The sequence below is a fragment of the Plecotus auritus genome (genome assembly GCF_963455305.1).
Source record: "Plecotus auritus genome assembly, chromosome: 9".
Classification (NCBI taxonomy): domain Eukaryota; kingdom Metazoa; phylum Chordata; class Mammalia; order Chiroptera; family Vespertilionidae; genus Plecotus; species Plecotus auritus.
In genome coordinates, this window is record NC_137783.1 from 47,721,782 (window position 1) to 47,741,087 (window position 19,306).

General features: G+C 44.7%; 1 protein-coding gene across 2 annotated transcripts in view; it reads left to right on the forward strand.

Moving 5' to 3' along the window:
• The window catches only part of VCL (vinculin), a 118,986-nt gene that overhangs the window by 95,840 nt on the left and 3,840 nt on the right, over positions 1-19,306 (forward strand). The window contains exons 12-21 of one of the 2 annotated variants that reach the window (XM_080643102.1): positions 1,079-1,278; positions 2,711-2,839; positions 6,357-6,506; positions 8,374-8,482; positions 9,588-9,890; positions 11,039-11,163; positions 12,657-12,842; positions 15,759-15,962; positions 18,169-18,372; positions 18,791-18,895. In XM_080643102.1, the coding sequence (XP_080499228.1) occupies positions 1,079-1,278; positions 2,711-2,839; positions 6,357-6,506; positions 8,374-8,482; positions 9,588-9,890; positions 11,039-11,163; positions 12,657-12,842; positions 15,759-15,962; positions 18,169-18,372; positions 18,791-18,895 (1,715 nt within the window). The remainder of the gene's footprint in view (positions 1-1,078; positions 1,279-2,710; positions 2,840-6,356; positions 6,507-8,373; positions 8,483-9,587; positions 9,891-11,038; positions 11,164-12,656; positions 12,843-15,758; positions 15,963-18,168; positions 18,373-18,790; positions 18,896-19,306) is intronic. The other variant, XM_080643101.1, reaches the window with a different exon arrangement.

Genomic DNA, 19,306 nt, shown 5'->3' on the forward strand with positions numbered 1-19,306 from the left:
TGTAGCTGATAAAATGTCTGTGATTTAATCAAGAATAATGCGTGAATAAGCGATTTTGCTGTGGGCAAATAGAAAGGTCCTCAGGTTGGAATTGCAGTTTTGAGGTAATTATTTTCAGTCTATGTATACTTCCATTTTATCATATTTCTGTTACAAGAATCCTTAGAAAGTACCCAGTTAAATATAATTTTTGAAAATAGTAATAGACACTTAATTACCAAGGTTATTTTCAGTTAGGAGGGCTCTGTATCATATAGTCACTAGTGGAATTAATAACCTAAAATTTTCACTTCTGGGAGATTTTAGGAATGGATTTATAAGAATTTAGGTCATTTTATGACAACAAGCCCTGCTGAAGCTCAAAGAGCTGTTTACTTCATTTGCTGTATTCATTGGATAAAAAGATAAACTTTTAAATTGGTGATTCCCAGCGTTGGGGAATCAGGCAGATATATAATTTACTGGTGAAAGAATAAATTGGTTAATAGCATACTTCCTGAATGACAATCTGGTATTATGTGTCAAGAGCTTCAAAGAAGTTCATACCCATTGACTCAGCAATCGGACTTCTAGGAATTTACTCTAATTAGAGATGTTTCTAAGGAGTTACATACAAGATTATATATAAACAGAGTAAATGTTAAATAATAAGTAAATGGCCAACCAAGTATGGTTAGTATTATAAAATATTACATAGATTTTAGATCATGATTTTTGAAGAATATTTAATGATGTGGACAATGCTGATGTTAAATGAAAAGAAGCAGGGAATAAAAGTTAATGTATAGTGTGACTTCTGTTTTGTAAAGGAGAAATGTATGTGAAATGTGTATGTGCAGAGGAACACGTAATGCATTGAAAAGACCAGAAGGAAATGTTCAAATATCTCAATCTGTGAGTGATGGGATTCTGAGTGGTTTATCTATTATTTATATTTTTCTGTATTTCCCCAGTTTTTTCTATTTTTAGAGGGGAAAACTCCCTAAATATTATTAGTAAAAAAATAAACAACTTACCAGATGGCACTGCAGGTGCCCTCTCAGTCTTTGTGAGTTTCAGTGTTTTCCTCTCGGTCCAGGTCAGGCTGCCATCCGAGGGCTCGTGGCCGAAGGGCATCGTCTGGCTAATGTCATGATGGGGCCGTATCGCCAAGATCTTCTTGCAAAGTGTGACAGAGTGGACCAGCTGACCGCCCAGCTGGCTGACCTGGCTGCCAGAGGGGAAGGGGAAAGTCCCCAGGCAAGAGCGCTGGCATCGCAGCTACAAGACTCCTTAAAGGTAGAACTCAGGAACACAAAGCATTCCTTTTCTTATGCTTACTTATTAAAAAACTAGGGAAGGAGGATTTTTAAAAATATGTAATTCTTTAGTCTAGGGAAAGTGAAAAGGGTGTGACCAAGGAAGTAAGGAAATTCAGAGCTTATTAGGAAATAGCTCACCGGTTGCTTTTCGCAGTGCCAGTATCGTAGCTAATGAGGTATATCTGAGGCGCCATTATTGCTCATTGGAAAGCTCACCAGTAGGTGACAGCAACTAAAGTTGTGTTCACTGTTTTACTCAGTCGAGAGATATTTTGTGATTTTTGCTTTATCCATGTGTCACCTATACTTCTCAGTCAATATTTATCTTCAAATGGACTCCTTTTTTGAACAAGTAAATTTATTTAAAAGAAAACTTTCTAATAATCCTGAAATCATGAGCTTGATGAGCTAATTATATTTTCTCTAATATTATTTTAATAAAAAGTATGTTTTTATTGATTTTAGAGAGAGAGGAAGGGGGTGGAGAGAGAGAGAGAGAGAAATATCGATGAAAGAGAAACATCTCTCGGCTGACTCCTGCACGCCCACTACTGGGGATCCAGCCCACAACCTGGGCATGTTCCCTGAGGGGGAACTGAACCAATGATCTCTTGGTGCATGAGACAACACTCAATCCACTGAGCAACACTAGACAAACTTCTCTAATATTCTTTAAAAGAAACACATAATTATTAAAATAAAAACATTATTTTATATCACATTTAAAATTATCTCAGGTATCACCAGCAGTATATGCCACCCACCTTGAGAAACTGGGGTGATTGAGACTCTTTGGGTAAATATAGAAAACTTAGATTGGACTGAGTGTGATAACTGTGAAAAGAGCATTTGATGACTTCTGAGATTTCTATTCTTTAGAAATGGATACATGCATTGGTTATCAAGTATTTCTAGAAACTCAATGGAAAAAATGTATAAAAATATTCCCATTCTTGATTTCTTCCCTCTTAATGTAAGGAAATGCTTAGAAATTTGACACTGCCTCCACAAATCAATTTTTATAGTTACTGCGGTCCTTATCAGGCCCCTGCAACGTTGGGAATGATGAGGAATTCTCTCTTCCAGGCCTTCTTTGGGCTCAACCCCATAATTCTTAGTATCATTTCTTAGAGGCCACCAGCGAAGGAAGTAAGATTTCTTGATTGGGTAGAATAGTCTCTAGGGAACTGTGCACCAAGTTTTACCTCTTCTACTGCACACTGATTGTTCAGAAGGCAGGGTTCATATCTTATACCTGTTTCATGCAGCTCAGTATAGTTGATACCCAACAGATGTTTATTGAATAAAAGACTAAATGAATGAATGAGTGTGTCAGTGAAGTGAAGACATTGGCAGATGTGCTTTTGAGATATTTTTGGAAATTTTAATTTGTAAACAATGTTTTTAAGGATCTGAAAGCCCAGATGCAAGAGGCCATGACTCAGGAGGTGTCAGATGTTTTCAGCGATACCACAACTCCCATTAAGCTGTTGGCTGTGGCGGCCACTGCACCTCCTGATGCACCCAATAGGGAAGAGGTGAGTATCTAAAGTCTTCCATTTTTTTCTGTTGTGTGTGCGCGCGCACACACACACACACTTATTTATTGATGATTTGTTTGTAAAGGTAAAATGTGTTTATATTGTACATCAGGTTGGGATACTGTGGGTGAAGGGTGGAAGGATAGAAGAGGGAAGGCCCTGCCTTCTTTTAGTCACCAAGTGTATCAGTTAAGAATGTCTTTAGGACATGTCTTTAGTTGTAAGTAGTAGAAAACCCAACCATCAGAGATGCAAACAAATGGGTTTTTATTTTCATCACATAAAAAGAGGCATGGAGGTAGGTAGCATTGGTATTGATTCAGCAGCTTGACACCATGAAAGCAGGCATCTCTGTGGTCTTCTTGGGTCTTTTCTTGGTGTGAGATTGCTGTTGCAACCCTAGTCATCATGTTCAAGGCAGTTAGAAATGAGGGGTGGGAGTACTCCTGTCACAACCACCCCTTTTTTAAGGTCAACACAGAAATCAGGGTGACCTTGTAAATTATTTGATGCCATTCTTCTACTCAAGCCCTTCTGATGACTCCTCCCTGACCCAGAATGAGGCCAAAGTCCTTAGAACAGTAAAGTCAGCGATGTGCTGGTAGACTAGTTCTCCAGAAAAAAGCCCCCAAGACAAAAAGCCCTGATTTGTAATGTTTGTTGTTTCCATGATGTAAATACTCCCATCATGGCTGTTGCAATGGGAAGTCACTGAAAGCACAGTTGGGAAGAGATGGGCACATGGTTCTGGTGAGCTGGTGTGAGCCTCAGCACACCTCTGCATCTGGTCCCCCTTCTACTCTGACCTTAGGGTGGTACCACTCTTCTGCCTCATGCTCTTCTGTGACATTGACCTCCTTGCATTGTATTCCAGTATTCCTTGTTTACGTTTACATGTTGTAGCCTTGGGACCTTTGTATTTATTCTCTCACCTGTCTACATAGAGAACTACACGTATTATTAATTTATTTTTTTCAGCTCTCCTCTGGGTCATCTCCGGCGATGGCAACTCCATTTCCACTCCCGCGTATTTCCTAATCTTCACATCCTACTTTTCTCCTTAGTGTTTATCAGCATTTGACATATTTACCTTATTTTTTGTTTGTCTATCTTCCTCACATTAGCATGAAATTCCATATGGGCAGGGACTGTGTTTTGTTATTATTTTATTCCCAGTTCTTAGAACCATGTATGGCACGGAGTTGGGAATGACTGACTGACTGACTGACTGACTGAATGAATGAATGAATGAAATAAAGGCTTTCCTAGGAATCTGCCAGGATACTTTTGCTTATGTCTTATTGGCTAGAACTCTGTCACATGGCTACCCCAGATGCAAAGGAATCTAGGGAAGCAAGTATTTGGTTCTAGCATCTAGTATTACCATCAAAGAAAAAGGGGTTAGGTCAGGCACCCAAGACAATGCAGAACTGGTTTGTGAAGGTTTGTGTTATTATTTGTGAATGACGCCCATTTTTTTTCTCCAGGCTAGGTTACTGGACGTTTATAAAGCTCATGTTCCCCTTAGGCTGGGATGATTTATTATTATTTTTATTTCGGCATCTCTGAGTTTTATGCTAGTAGATCCAACTACTGTGCCTGCTGGTCCTCTCCACCTAGATGTTTCATAGGTACCTCAGCACGTTATCCTTCTGTTCTCTCTCAGAAATTTGTGAGTCACCATTGACTGTTTCCTTCCCTTCATCTTGCCACATCAGTAAACGAAGACAAGCTATTTTGATTTCACAAGTATTTCTTGAATCCTTTCCATTTTCCACTCAGGTTGCCATAGCTCTAGTTCTGAACCTTGTCGCCTGCTGCTGTATGACTGACTGCTCAGCTCTGGTTGGTCTTCCTTGAATCAGTCACTAGGCCACCAATAAAATAAAAATACAGATCTGACCCTGATATTTTCCTGCTTAAACCCTCAGTGGACCTTCCCTTTCACAGAGGAGAAAGCCAGAGCACTATGATCTATACACCTATTTCCTACCAACCCCTGCCTCACAGACCATGCCCCAGCAATGCCTGATCGTTTATAATTTCCTGAATACTCTGTCCTTTCTTCCTTCCAAGTCTTTGTTCTTTCTGTCTCTCTGCCTAATTATCTTCTTATTTTTTTCAGTTAATTCCTATTTATCTTTTATCCCATTATCCTTTACTTCATGGATAGACTAAATGCCTTTCCTTTTGCTTCCATGATATCAGTGCTTAGCTTTATTATTGCACATGGCACACTCTATTATGAATATCTGCTTATGGGCCTTTTTTACCCCACTGGGATGTGAGCTACTTGAGATGCAGAAATTTTGTTTTATTTGTCTTTGTATCTTCAGCAACTACTCCAGTGTTTGGCACATAGTATGTGCTGGGTAAATTTTGATTGAGTGACAAGAACAGCAAGTGAAGCAGTTTAATCATAGAGAGCAGCAGACATGGGCTGGGGTCGAGATGATCAACCAACGTTGGCAGAAGCCCTGTAGATCCAGGGTGTGGGAGACCAGCCAAGGAAAGAAACAAGGACTGAGGCCAGGTGAAGGAGACTAGGAGATCGGAGATTTAGGTAGAGATTTTGAGCATTAAATGGCAAGAACCCAGGTAGTTATGTCCATACAAGAGGCCAGAATGGGGAAGGGACTTGAATGGGTAAAGCCAGAATGCTGGCAATGAGATTGGAGCCTGCTTGTGAACCAGGAGATCTGTAGATTGCCTGCCAGACCAGAGCTGCTCTCCAAGTGTGGGCAGGTAGACCCCAGGGAAGGCAAAGAAGAGTACGATTCTGCTAGACAATTCCTGACATGCTCTGTGCAGTGTAAACCTGACCAATAACAGAAGATCCTTTGTCATTTTATCTAAGTTAAATCATCCCCTTCATAGTATGCAACCTTGCATAATATCTATGTCAAAAGAAAAGTTGACTTTTTTTAAAATGTGAGAGCTGAAAGAACAATTCGGGAGATTGTTTTGCACTTGGGATAATAAAAGTCAGCATCCTTTCCCCTGGGTCAGGCCTGATTGTGAGCCAACTATCGTTTTTCCTGTGGAGGTCAGGGCAGAGTTTTTACAACATTAATGGTAACTGATCTAGGAGGGATGCTGGCCTGAGGCGCTGGAGCTCGGTTTAAGGCTCTGTGGATCTTCTTGCCTTTTAATATATCCAGCAACCTGCCCTGGAGCCTGGAGTGGGCTTGTCTGTCTTTTTCAAACTAGGATAAGCCTTTTGAGAACGGGAATTATTTAAATCTTTACATTCTGTGAACCCCTTATTACAGACGACACAGCCAAATGTTCTGTTTTACTTGGTAAGCACTGGTTGAACTGGAATTCACGGGTGTGTGATGTAGCAAGGCCAGGACTTGGCGTTGACTATCATATTGCTCACTAGGGTGTGATGTCATCTCTGAAGTCTTTGCGTGAGTAGTTGCTGCCTCTATTTAAAGAGAGACTCTTTCTTAGGCTGCCAGACCCATTTTATTTAAATAAATTTTCTTAATGTCTTTGTTTATTCCTCAAGGTGTTTGACGAGAGGGCAGCTAACTTTGAGAACCATTCAGGAAGGCTTGGTGCCACGGCCGAGAAGGCAGCTGCTGTTGGAACTGCTAATAAGTCTGCGGTGGAAGGCATTCAGGCTTCAGTGAAGACAGCCCGGGAACTCACGCCCCAGGTTGAGTTTTGCTTACTTTTCATCATTTCAGTCTCACCTCACAGTACTCAGTAATGAAGGTTAATTACAGGACAGTTTCCATACATTTTGAGCACTTACTGTAAAATGTTATGAAGAAAACACATATACACAATATCAAATTGTTTTTGTATTGTTTGAATTTTTTTGCAATGATAATAGATTAGTTTTGAAAGTAGAAAATATTAATAAAGGCCCCCTCCTCCTTTCCTACACACACTCATTCACACTTAAGGAAATATTCAGATAATCTTGGGAACTTACTTTGTTTTGATTTTAGAGCTTATGCCTTTTCTCATATCCCTTGGAGGGATTAAAAAAAAACTCATTTGTATCCATAACTTGTTTTCTTTTTTCTATTTAATCATATAACCAAGATATAGCTAGTATGCTGTAAGCAGTATACTGGACGAGTGGGAGCAAAAGAAAACAAATTGGACAGGAATTAAAGTTCTGACAGGTAATAGGTGTTCTTAAAAATATCAGTTCAGCATCATTTAGCGTGATGTTTGTGTATTTTTCCTTCTAAGCAAATTATAGAAAACTCTTTACTAGTTTTTCATTCGTTTACTCAGCAGATACTTGCTGAGTGCCTCTGATGCATTAGGAGCTGGGCTGGGCTTTGGTGGGAACTTATAGGGAGAAATGGGGAAATGAGCATGTCTTTTCATCGTTCAACTTTTGCCCAAATGGCATGTTAACAAGTTTCATTCTCTTGAAAAGTCACACTTCTCCAACTTTTAAAAAACCTTCCATAAAATATGAACGTCTAATTTTCTTTAAAAACTTCCATGAGATATGGAATATAAAGCATAATAGGTTTTCTGTATAAAAATAAGATTTCTAAAAAAGAGAAACAGAAAACTAGACTTAAGACACCGACTGTGGACTTTGGAGCAAGAACTTTGGAGACAGATCTGAACGTGGAATCTTCTGTGACCTTGAGTTTCCTCATCTGGAAAATGGAGATAATTCCTTCCTAATGGATTGTCCTAGGGTTAAGAGGATGAGTGTGCAACCTGTAACTTACCACATACTCAGTAGACGTTAGTCCCTTCCCCCAGGGCCATCAGTGACCACCTGGGAGCTCTGGAGCCAGTCACTTAAGTTTTCTGAGTTTTGGCTTTTGCAACTATAAAATGAGAAAGTACCTGTCCTGTCTCTAGCACAAGGTTGTGAGGATTTAGTAAGATAATAGTTGTGAAAGCACTTTGTTAACTGTAGACAGTTTTTGTAAATATTCATTTAATGAGTTTTGAGTAGTGTTTAGTATCTTTTTCTTTTTTTAAAAAAAGCTTTTATTTATTTATTTAGAACAATTTTTTAAATGGATTTTTAGAGAGTGAGGAAGAGAGAGGGAGATAGAAACATCAATGAAAGAGAAACATCAACATCAATTGGCTGCCTCCTGCATGCCCCTTGTTGGGGATTGAGCATGAAACCCAGGCATGTGCCCTGCCTGGGAATCGAACCAGTGACCTCTGGGTGCATGGGTCAATGCTCAACGACTGAGCCACGGTGGCTGGGCAGTATTTTTTTCAATGGTGCTTTTGAAGATGAAGACTTGACACCAAGGGCTTAATAGCACTTTTGTGTATATTCTGAGGTATCAACTGAACACCCATTTACTTAGTCACTTTTTAAATTTCTTAAAATCAGGCTGTGACTGGAAAACCTTTTGTCTGGGGAGCTATTTATGAGACCAAACCTAATGTGTTCAGTCTGAAGAGACCTCCCGATTTTTGGCTTTATAGTGCCACCTGCAGGGAGAGAAGAGAAGGCTTCGCTGCGGGCTCGTATTGGAGTGGAAGGGTGCTCTGGTGTTTAAAGGTGGTTTTGTCATTGCCAGGTCGTCTCCGCTGCTCGCATCCTACTCAGGAATCCCGGAAACCAAGCCGCTTACGAACATTTTGAGACCATGAAGAACCAGTGGATCGATAATGTTGAAAAAATGACAGGTAGAGTTGTGTGCAGAGTCCTTGTTTAATCCGTGGAGCGAGTCCTGAGAAACCTGAGCAGGACCGGTTGTGTTTCTCAGCTGTAATTGGATGAAGGGACGGTCATGTGCTCGACAGTGTACTTGGCCCTGATTAAGGCCGCGCAGCAGCGGCTTCTCATTCAAGCCTTGCAACTTGGTCTGAAGAGAGACTCTTTGAGTCCCTTTTATTTTCATGCCGCCCTCCCGGTGTGATGTTTATTGTTACAGCTCCTATCTTCCCTTTGAATAGTGTCTTTGCTCAGTCTGAGCCAGAGTTTGGTTTCAGAGGCTGGGAGGCGGTGTTTTTGGATACAGTAAGTGTCCCTGTCATTTTCAGTGGGTTCACATTTCAAGGAACCACAATAGCTACCATTTAATACAACTTGTCTCAGAGTTTCCTCCAACTTATCAACTACGTTGTTTAAAAAAAAAAAAAAAAGGAGACAGCAACACGTACAGACCTGTGCCTGTGCAGTGGAAGTGGCACCTCAGAGTCTTCTTCACTCAGTGGAGGGAGGGATAGGAGAGGAGGGAAGAGACGGATGTAGGCTCCCTGCCGCCCTGCAGAGCCTGCTGTGACGGGGTCCGGGGCCCGTAGCAGCCAGAGATGAAAGTGGAGCTGCTGAGGTGCCTAAAGAGAGGTAACAGACACGAGAAGCAGGCTGTGAGGGTTATTGGAGTCCTCCTGTGGCTCAGCTGGGCCACTACACGCTGCCAACAAGCAACAGATGGCTGGGGAGTAAGATGGGAGGGAGAAAATGTTAGTAACAGATAATGTGGCGAAGGTTTCCAACGCAATCCTTGTTTCCTCCCGAAGCCGTCGCAGTTCTGCTTGTCTTGGTAGACAAGAGGCGGCCAGTGACCACTGTTGTGTGAATGCCGTGAGCTGGGTGGCCTCCTGGGCCACATCTCCGTGTTTTTTACTGTGGTATTCACCTGGAAGCTTTGGATTGTATAAGAAGGACTTTGAGCTGAAGGAGAGGATTCTGGGTATTGTGCTTTCACATAAGAAACTTGGACAACAGGGTTTTGGAGTCTCAGTTCTTCAAAATAGAAACTAAATTGCATTTCTGTTCTCCTGACAGGGCTGGTGGACGAAGCCATCGATACCAAATCTCTGTTGGATGCTTCCGAAGAAGCCATTAAAAAAGACCTGGACAAGTGCAAAGTGGCCATGGCCAACATTCAGCCTCAGATGCTGGTCGCTGGGGCAACCAGCATTGCTCGCCGGGCCAACAGGATCCTGCTGGTAGCAAAGAGGGAGGTGGAGAACTCTGAGGATCCCAAGTTCCGGGAGGCTGTGAAAGCCGCCTCCGACGAACTGAGCAAAACCATCTCCCCAATGGTGATGGACGCAAAAGCTGTGGCTGGAAACATTTCTGACCCCGGTAAGCAGGGTGCGGTGTGGTTCACTCAGCTGAGAGGTTAGTCTGGAAGCTGACAGGTGCTGAGAGGATTGGGAACCCCCCTGCCATCACATACAAAGTCTGGGAGAAACACCTACAGATTCTTAGTTTGAGAATGCTGGATTAATCCTTTCCTGTCTACAATAATACTGGACAGGATACTTTCTGCAATATTGGTAGTTTTTCTGGACCAACTTCTCTGCACTTGATAATGTTGCCTGACTAACATAGCGCCTGGCCCTGTTTAGTCATTATTTTGGAAATTTCTCAAAAGATACATGATCACCAATCTACCAACTGTTTAGCTTATGTAACTGGCATCATTTCTCTTCTGCTTTTCTTAAAGTGCTTTTTCTCTGTAAAATGTTCTCTATTTCTGTCAAATCTGGAGGGCTTACTTTGTTTGACCTTTGGTTCTCCTGGTTCTACACCAAAAAAACGGGGTTTTCTTTCATTGAATTATATCGTATTTTCATCACTCTTACTAAAGGTGTTACCACTTCTTTGCTTGGAAACATCTGAATTCCTTTCTGTTCCGAGCATCCAATGTTTCCATCCTTGTCTGAGTAGAATGTAGTCATCCCTAGCCCAGGCCGAATCCTGCTAGCATCCTCAACCCAACGTCACTATGGACGTACTCAGTTTCCTAAGCGAGTTTCTCATAGTTTGAGTAGATTCCTGAATTCCAGGTAACTGGACACAGTTAGTAGTAGCAGCTCAACATAGGGGTTAACTGGCTGAATGCCAAGTGCAGCAAAGGAGCAGGGAGAAAGGTGAGAAGTGCTGCTGGGAATGTATGCTCAATCGGACACTGTTATCTCCCCTCGTCTGAGGGGGGCGACTTATCTCCTAAGAGAAGTGACGAACACCAGCTGAGCCCAGTGTTCACGCCCAGGAATGTCCTGAGTGCTTGTTAGTTGTAGAGGCAAGAAGGCGTCCTGAGCTCTACAGGGCTGGGAGGCCCAGGGCGTCCACCTTGCCTCACCTCCCTTCCCCTCAGTCACTGCCTGCAGGGCGTACTGGCAGCTTGACATCCAGCTTTTGTTCATGGAAACCAGTTCTGCTGCTGGACAGACAGTGCTCCCGGGCACTGACCTGCCCAGCTGAGAGTGAGGGCGTTTTGTGTTTAGGCCTGCAAAAGAGCTTCCTGGACTCGGGATATCGGATCCTGGGAGCGGTGGCCAAGGTCAGAGAAGCCTTCCAACCCCAGGAGCCTGACTTCCCACCTCCTCCGCCAGACCTTGAGCAGCTCCGAGTAAGTTACCTCAGAGATGGGAGGGTTGAGCAGTAGGGTGTGGGGTGCAGCAAGAGAAAGGCAGATTGTGTTCTGGAGTCTCAATCACCAGGGGCCTTTGTTTAGCCTTTGCTTGAATCTTAGAGGCACCACTTGATTTTCACTCCTAAATCTAGCGGAGTCCTAACCCAGTGCTCCTGCCTGGTGTGCGCGGGTGGGTGGGACTCTGGGAGTTGGCCTGCTGCGAAGGGGAGTGACGGGGAGTCATGGAGCCAAGGAGCTGGCTTGGTAAGTATGGATGTGATGGGTGAGGAGTTTGTGGGGCCAGTTAGTGGGGTGGGGAAATAGTCTGCACCGCTTGTGGTGAGGTTTTAGGTGTTCCCAGTTGATAATGGCAAAACTGAGGTGGTTACAATCTTATGTAGGTTCTTTTTGCCTGTACTTGACATTTTTAGTAACAAAAGCAATACAATCCTTTTATTATTAAAAAGGTTTGACCCTCCCCCAACTATAATTTAAAATCTTTTGATGTCTCCCAAAGTACAATGAATTTATTCTTTTATAGGTAAATGGTTGAGGAGGAGGTTAGCTGGGCATTATCTTGTAGATACAAATTCTAAAATCAGAAATAGTGACTATTTTTAGACATTTACTCTGATAGTATTGAAAATAGCTTGACTTTGGGAATAGTTTATCAAGGCATTAATTTGATTTCCTTTCGAATAGCAAATGTCAGTAAAAGATGTAATTTTCTAAGTTGGTTGAGGACACAATTGGGTCACTGGGCCCATAGGTAAGGAACTGTGCTTCCCTGGCCTCCAGTGCTTCATTTATTCCTTCCAGCTGGGCTGTTGGTGGGTGGTTAGGCCAGGGATGGCTATTCTGGGATGGCTTTTTAAAATTTTTATTTGTTATTAATTTCAGAGAGAAAGGGACAGGGAGAGAGATAGAAACATCAATGATGAGAATCATTGATTGGCTGCCTCCTGCACGCCCCCTACTGGGGATCAAGCCCATAACCTGGGCATATGCCCTGACTGGGAATGGAACTGTGATCTCCTGGTTCCTAGGTTGATGCTCAACCAACTGAGCCATACCGGCCGGGCTGGGATGGCTTCTTATGTGATCAATAGAATCATGACATTTAGAATCAAGAGGTCATTTGGTCTAGCTGCCCCTCATTATCCAAGGAGAAGTTACTTGCCTATGCAGCTTCCCCTCACCAGAGTCAGGGCCAGCTCTTAGATCTTCCTTGAGAATCCTTAGTCTGATAGTGCTGTGCACACCTCCCTGGGATATGTCCAAAACAGTAGCTGCTAGATTTTGTGGAGGAAAAAGAAAGAAAATGTGCTTCTGTTGCGATGGAAGCAGGTGGTCACTGTGCTCAGTGTGGGTGGTCTTATATGGAATGCATGTGGGTGGATTTTCTGGGGATGCTTTTTAGAGGAAAGGAAAGAATTCTAGAGGGGAGTAGTTCCTAGGACTTTGCTTACAGCCTAGTAATTCTTTCTTAGCTGACAGATGAGTTTGCTCCTCCCAAACCACCCCTGCCTGAGGGGGAGGTCCCGCCGCCCAGGCCCCCACCACCAGAGGAGAAGGATGAAGAGTTTCCCGAGCAGAAAGCTGGGGAGGTGATTAACCAGCCAATGATGATGGCTGCCAGGCAGCTCCACGATGAAGCTCGCAAATGGTCCAGCAAGGTAAGTAGTGAGGCTTTTCTTGTTGAGAAAGGGTGAAGAACCGGGCACAACACCCAGAAGAGAGTCTGTCTGGAAAGTCACCCCTCTCCGTTTTGGTTCCTGTTGTTGGCCATAGTGTGATCCTCTTCTTCACCTTGGTTTAGTGAGACATTCCTAGTGCTTGACGGTTTCTCCTTCCAGCAGCACAAGTGAGAGGGGGGATGCCTGTGGTTGAGAAGACAGTTCTGTGCATTAGGGTGTCAGGTGCCTCACCCTGGGTATATGGTGTCTTTTAAAAATTGCTTTTCTTTCCTGGGATTGCGGAATGTTTTAGATGCTCTTGCTAATTATCATCTCTCCAAACATGAAACTGTCTCCTGTGGGCTCTGCTACAGCTGGATGCAATGTTGACATTTTCCCTGTGTTTTTTTTTTTCATAGAAGCAAGTAGATTGTGTCTTAGGAGCCATGTCCCTTTCTCATAATCCTCTCACCCCTCAACTCAAGACAGCTCCGGGCTAATTCCAGCTCAACAAACATGAAAGTGTACATATTAATGTGGTTGGTGGAAATGTGGATGTTACAGCAGTCATGCCCCGTGAATAACTTTGGCCTCTTTCCCTCTAAGTGATGAAAAGTGAGTGGTAGCTTTTCTAGATAAGAGCTAAACATTGTTCCAACCTTGCAATGAAACATAGTCCTAACTAGTTCTTAACTCTCCCTAATAGGACCCTTGATCTTTATTCCACCATCCATTTGCCTTGTTCTTTTCACACCTTCAGCCAGCTCAAGTTCTCGTACTGAATGTTGTTCCCCAGGGTCGACATGCAGCTGATCTTGTTTTTTTTTAGGCTGTTTTTTTAACTCTATATTTTTCTGAACTGTTACTTCTGAGCCCAGGTTCTAAGAAGGAATGACCTTGCTGGTGTTGGACCTGGCCGGTGGCATTATTTGTAATTGTATCCCTGCATCTGGGGTGTGCACACCCCTGGGACCACTCACGGGGTGTCAGTGGGAAGGGGGTGGGTGGAGCAACAATGAAGGTTGGTTTTAATCAAAGCTTTTAAAGCGAATTTAAATTACATTGCATTAAACCCAGATACATTGTGCAACAGAACACAAAGTATGCATGAATTGTAAAGATAAAGATAAAACTTGGGGGCAAACAGCATTGGCTGTCACATGTACTTTTCCATTTGTGGCCAGAAGTCCTTAGGTCTGGCTGTCTCCACAGGTTTGGAGCATCAGGAGATGGCTGGCTTTGAGCTATGTGAAGTCAGGAGCTGCTTGAACCATGTGTGTTTGGTGGTGGGGGGGGCGGTATGTGTTTGTGTGTCTTTATCTGTCTTTGTTCACTTTGGGACTCTAAGCTCCAGAGCAGTGAGCTGGCCTGTCCTCTAAGGCATGAGGATGGATGCTGGTGGAGATCGAGTTTAGGTGACAGGATTTAGATGGTACCTTAGTCCACGTTTGCCCTGAATCCTCCAACTTTGTCTTCACCTATGAGACAGTTTTCCTGTGCAGGATAAGGCCTTTAGGAGTGATAGCAACCTCACATAAAACTCCACACAGACTCCTTCTTCCTCTTGTGAGAGATGTTTGATGCAATGAATCCGTGCTCACTGTTTTTCATATAAGTGGTTCTGCTTGGTTGAGGCAATTTCTTTTCTTCCCCCCAGCCTATTGTCAGCATAGGATCTTTCGGACTCCTCCCCTGGCCCTTCAGAATCCCTGTCCCTGGTAGTAAATTCATCCTCTCCCTGTCCGAGCTTCTGTTCTCTCATGGGCACCAATGGTGGCCTCTCTGAGCTCAGCCTGGGTCAGTTGCCAAGTCCATGTATTGTCTCACCTGTGAAATATGTAAATTGAGTGTGGAGTGAGTGGGAAGCCTATCTAGCAACAGGAGAGAGATAGGCTGTACCCAAAGACCAGCTCTGAGTCAGGGCCAGCAGGGGACGCATGTGAGATTGTAGGAGCATTGCCTCTGAAGGCCTCGAGGAGAGAGAGAGAGCTGGTCTGAAGGGCAGGCTTCCCCTATGATGGAAGGCTGGACCAGGTGTCTCTGGACAGTAGGGAAGTTGATGAGTCCTTTTCACTCACCACTGTGTTTGTTTTCTTTCCTCTTTCCTGGCTTGCTATCCATTGCCTCCAATGTATAATTTTTAAAAAAATGTTTTGATTTTTAGAGAGAGAGGTAGGGAGAGGGATAGAAAGATAGAAAAATCAATGAGATAGAAACATCATTGATCGGCTGCCTCCTGCACGCCCCCTACTGGAGATGGTGCCCACAACCCAGACTGGGAATCGAACCAGCAACTTCTTGGTTCATGGGTTGATGCTTAACCACTGAGCCACACAGGCCTGGCTGATGTATCACTTTTAATTCTGGGACTTTTACCTCTTGAAGAAAATATTAATTTGCATCCAGCAGCTGCAGAGCTGATCCCATTCACTTCCTGTGTCCTGGAAGATGTACAGCATCACCCATACGGGCCAGCAGGGTGTTCATTCACTCTGCTCAAAGCCAGTTGTGTGACTGAATTTACTTTTTCTCTCTGGATTCCTTTTAAAAGCAATGAGCTGTTGTTTAATTGTTTGGTTCCTCGAAAATATTCTGACTTGAGAATTATTCTTGGAAAGTTTAATTTCTTTAGTAAGTGTATAAAAAAGGGATGCTACTTGCTTTCGTAGTATAACTATTTCCCTGGAAACCCTTTGCCACTGGTGTGAGTCTCCTTCCTTCACTCGTGTGAACAGGGGGCTTGGCCTGGTGCTGGAGGCAGGGATTCTTCTTCTGCGGAGCGTGGTTCACCTGGCTCCTGTAGAACATGCCGTTTCCGCAAGCTTTGGTTACTAAACCAGCAGCAGCCAGTTCCCCAAGTCCTGCTGCTCTTACTAACACTGTCCCTGTTTCTCATCCTTCCTGCCATCAACAAAGCCGGGTCCCCCAGCCGCTGAGGTAGGTATAGGTGTTGTAGCTGAGGCAGACGCGGCTGATGCTGTTGGGTTCCCTGTCCCCCCTGACATGGAAGACGATTATGAACCTGAGCTGCTGTTAATGCCATCCAATCAGCCGGTCAACCAGCCCATTCTGGCCGCGGCTCAGTCATTGCATCGGGAAGCTACCAAGTGGTCTAGTAAGGTACTGGTTAGCACCCCCAGTTGGGGCTGCTCCCTATGCATCCGGCCATGTGCAGCCTTGACACATTGCATCACTCGTGATCTGTGCGGGTCCTGTGAGTCTGGGCAGGGCCAGCATCTGTCTGTCTGCACCTTGTTGTTAGGACTGGCTTCACAAGTTTGATAGGTCTGCTAATGCCAGGTTAAGGGGCTTGCATTTATGTCTGAGGGCAAGAGAGAGCTGGGGTCACTTTTTGAAAGGATTCCTTTTTTTTACCAACCTTGTGGCCACTATGGGAAGCTTATAGCCCTTGGGCAGCCATGGATGCGCCTCTCAATGACTTGCAAGTCAGGAACCATTGTAGACCATTAAGAGGTCACCTGGCCTGAAGGTTGAGCTTTGCATGTCTCCCCCCTCCCCACACTGACCTCTCACTGATGCACTGGTGGCTCAGTAGAGCTGGTCACGGTGAGAAGCAGCTTCATTATGGCAGCTCCCTGGGAGGGCTGCTTGCTGCCCTGCCCTTGGCTGAGTGGCCGCTCTGGCCTTAATGGGAGCCCACAGGGAAAGGGGCTTGTTGACTGCTTGACCAGGTTTCAGTGGGAGGGCCTGGAGTGGGAACAGAGAGCGCTCAAGGCTGAAGGACCAGCAGCAACAGAGCTTTGGCCTTGGAGACCAAAGCTACTGTGAGGTGTGGGGATGGGGATGATCACTTTTTTTCTCCTTGAAGGTGGCATGTTGCAAGAAAGGGTTTGAAGAGTAATGGGTAATAACTAACCCTAGCACTGCACTGTCTTCTAACAAGGTCATGAAGTCTTAGAATGACCCCAGGTCTGCACTGGAAGAGGTGGGCCCAGGCGGCCTTGTCTAACACCTTGTTCTCGACTTCACATACCTGTGTTCTCCGGCCTCAAGTACTGCCTGAGATGTTACACTCCCTAGCATCAGTGCTCCGCCGCGCCGTGGTGCCTGTGAGATCCGGCACAGAGCACTGCCGTGGTCTGGTTTGTGTATGCCTCACTGCATCGTATAAGATGGAAAAGCATGAGGGGAAAAATGAGTAGGGCCTGGCCTTTCGGGTAGTTTGAACAATGCAGTTGTTATTTTTGGTTGTTATTGGCCAAAAGAGAGGCTTTTGAGGACACATAAAATAAATTGGTTACACATTTCTTTATTGACCCGTAAGGGTTTTAATGAACCAAAATGCCAAATCTGAGATAAACTGCTGTTAGTTGGAGTGGGGGTTCCATTTACAGCTCGACTCATGATCTTATTTTCCTGATGCCTCCTATGGCATCTTCTTCGCTGAAGTTTTCTTTAGTTGCAGCCACCTATCTGAGGGGATGGAGGAATTGATTATTGGCCTTTCTTAATGTGAAATTAAAATAATATGTTCCCATAGGCCAGTGGTTGGCAAACTGTGGCTCGGGAGCCACATGTGGCTCTTTGGCCCCTTGAGTGTGGCTCTTCCACAAAATACCACGTGTGGGCGCACACATACAGTGCGATTGAAACTTCATGGCCCATGCGCAGAAGTCGGTTTCGGCTCTCAAAAGGAATTTCAATCGTTGTACTGTTGATATTTGGTCTGTTGACTAATGAGTTTGCTGACCACTGCCGTAGGCTAACAGGGCAAACAAGAGGTAGTAGAGGAAGGGTAGGAGAGTCTAGGTCACAAAATACATCTTTTTTCATCGTGGCCAGTAATGGTTACTGGGTTTTAAATTCTGGTTTGGCAGAGACAGCCCTTGGCTGCTCTTTGTAATAAGGGCGAGGATGAAGAGGATGAGTTCAGCATCTGGAATGGCTCTTCTGTATTTTTCCCCTCAGGCCAGTTCTACTGCTTCTCTCAATGGAAAGGGAATGCCTGTTTAACCAACCTCGTGTCCGTCCCCATTTCATTGACATGATTAACCTGGAGACGCTGAAGTGCTTGTCTAGTGCTATGCCTGGGGCGCACATGGGGCCCTTTCAGACTAATTCCCAGTTCTTCCTTTTTCAGCCAGGTGATCTCTCTCCCACTCTCTCAAGAGTGCTAGGGTGAGTGCCCTGGCTTGCTCTCCTGTGCTGTCCATGTCCCTTGAGAACAGTCTCTTTATCCTCTTCTCACCTTCTAGAGGACTGCTGGAGCAGCAGGCTCCCTTCTCTCCTCTCCGTGCTCCTACTTCCTTCCCTCATGTGGCCAGAGTGTGGGCTGAGCTCACCCTGTATATTTGCCTCTCTCTAGGGCAATGACATCATTGCAGCAGCCAAGCGCATGGCTCTGCTGATGGCTGAGATGTCTCGGCTGGTAAGAGGGGGCAGTGGTACCAAGCGGGCATTGATCCAATGTGCCAAGGACATCGCCAAGGCCTCAGATGAGGTGACTCGGTTGGCCAAGGAGGTTGCCAAGCAATGCACAGATAAGCGGATTAGAACCAACCTCTTACAGGTACTCAGGAGAGTGTGTGTGTGTGTGTGTGTGTGTGTGTGTGTGTGTGTGTGTGTGTGTGTGTTGGCGTTGGGGTGGTGGGACGTGGGAGGGAGAAAAGCAGGAAAGAGAAAAGTGGGTGAAGAAGGAGGAGGAGGCACGTCAGAGTGGAAAGATGCAGCAGAAAGGGGAAATACACATGTGTGTTTGGGAAAGGCAGATTCAGGGAAGTTTATTTCCTAATCAAATGAAAGAATCTCAACGCTTCCATTTCTGGACAAAGGGACTAAACTGATCTTTAGAAGGAAGCTGATGGAATCCTGCTGCTAATTTATTGAGTGCCTTCTGCACACCAGCCACTGGGTATACAGAGGTGAATAAGTTCTGTCCTCAAGGAACTTGCAGGCAAGAAAAACACTAACTAAACATTTGTTTTCAGGTGTGTGAGCGAATCCCAACCATAAGCACCCAGCTCAAAATCCTGTCCACAGTGAAGGCCACCATGCTGGGCCGGACCAACATCAGTGACGAGGAGTCTGAGCAGGTACGTGCTGGCTGCTTCTGGCTTCTGGCTAGCAGCGTCTGTGTCACTTCATAGCAATTTAATTCTGCCCTGGAGAGATTTTACCTGCAAACTGAGTCCTCAGTATGTGGGGTGGAGTCTTCACTTCTCTCTGAAGGGCTTCTGTGTTGGAGAGATGCATCAGAAATTTGGAAAGTAAAGTAAAGCTCTTGTGCGGCTTTGGTCATTTTACAGGTGGGAGATGGAGGCCTAGGAGGGTTCAGCATCTGAATCTGTTGCAGTGAGGACTGGACTCACTCTTTTCCTCCCTGGCTCTCCTGAGCCTCCAGTGCCTGTCCACTCTGGCCCCACTGTAACCTTCTGGCTGGAGAGAACGTCTGCTCCTGGCTCCCTGGGGATAAGCACCTCAGGGAGGACGCCCAGTGTAGGCTT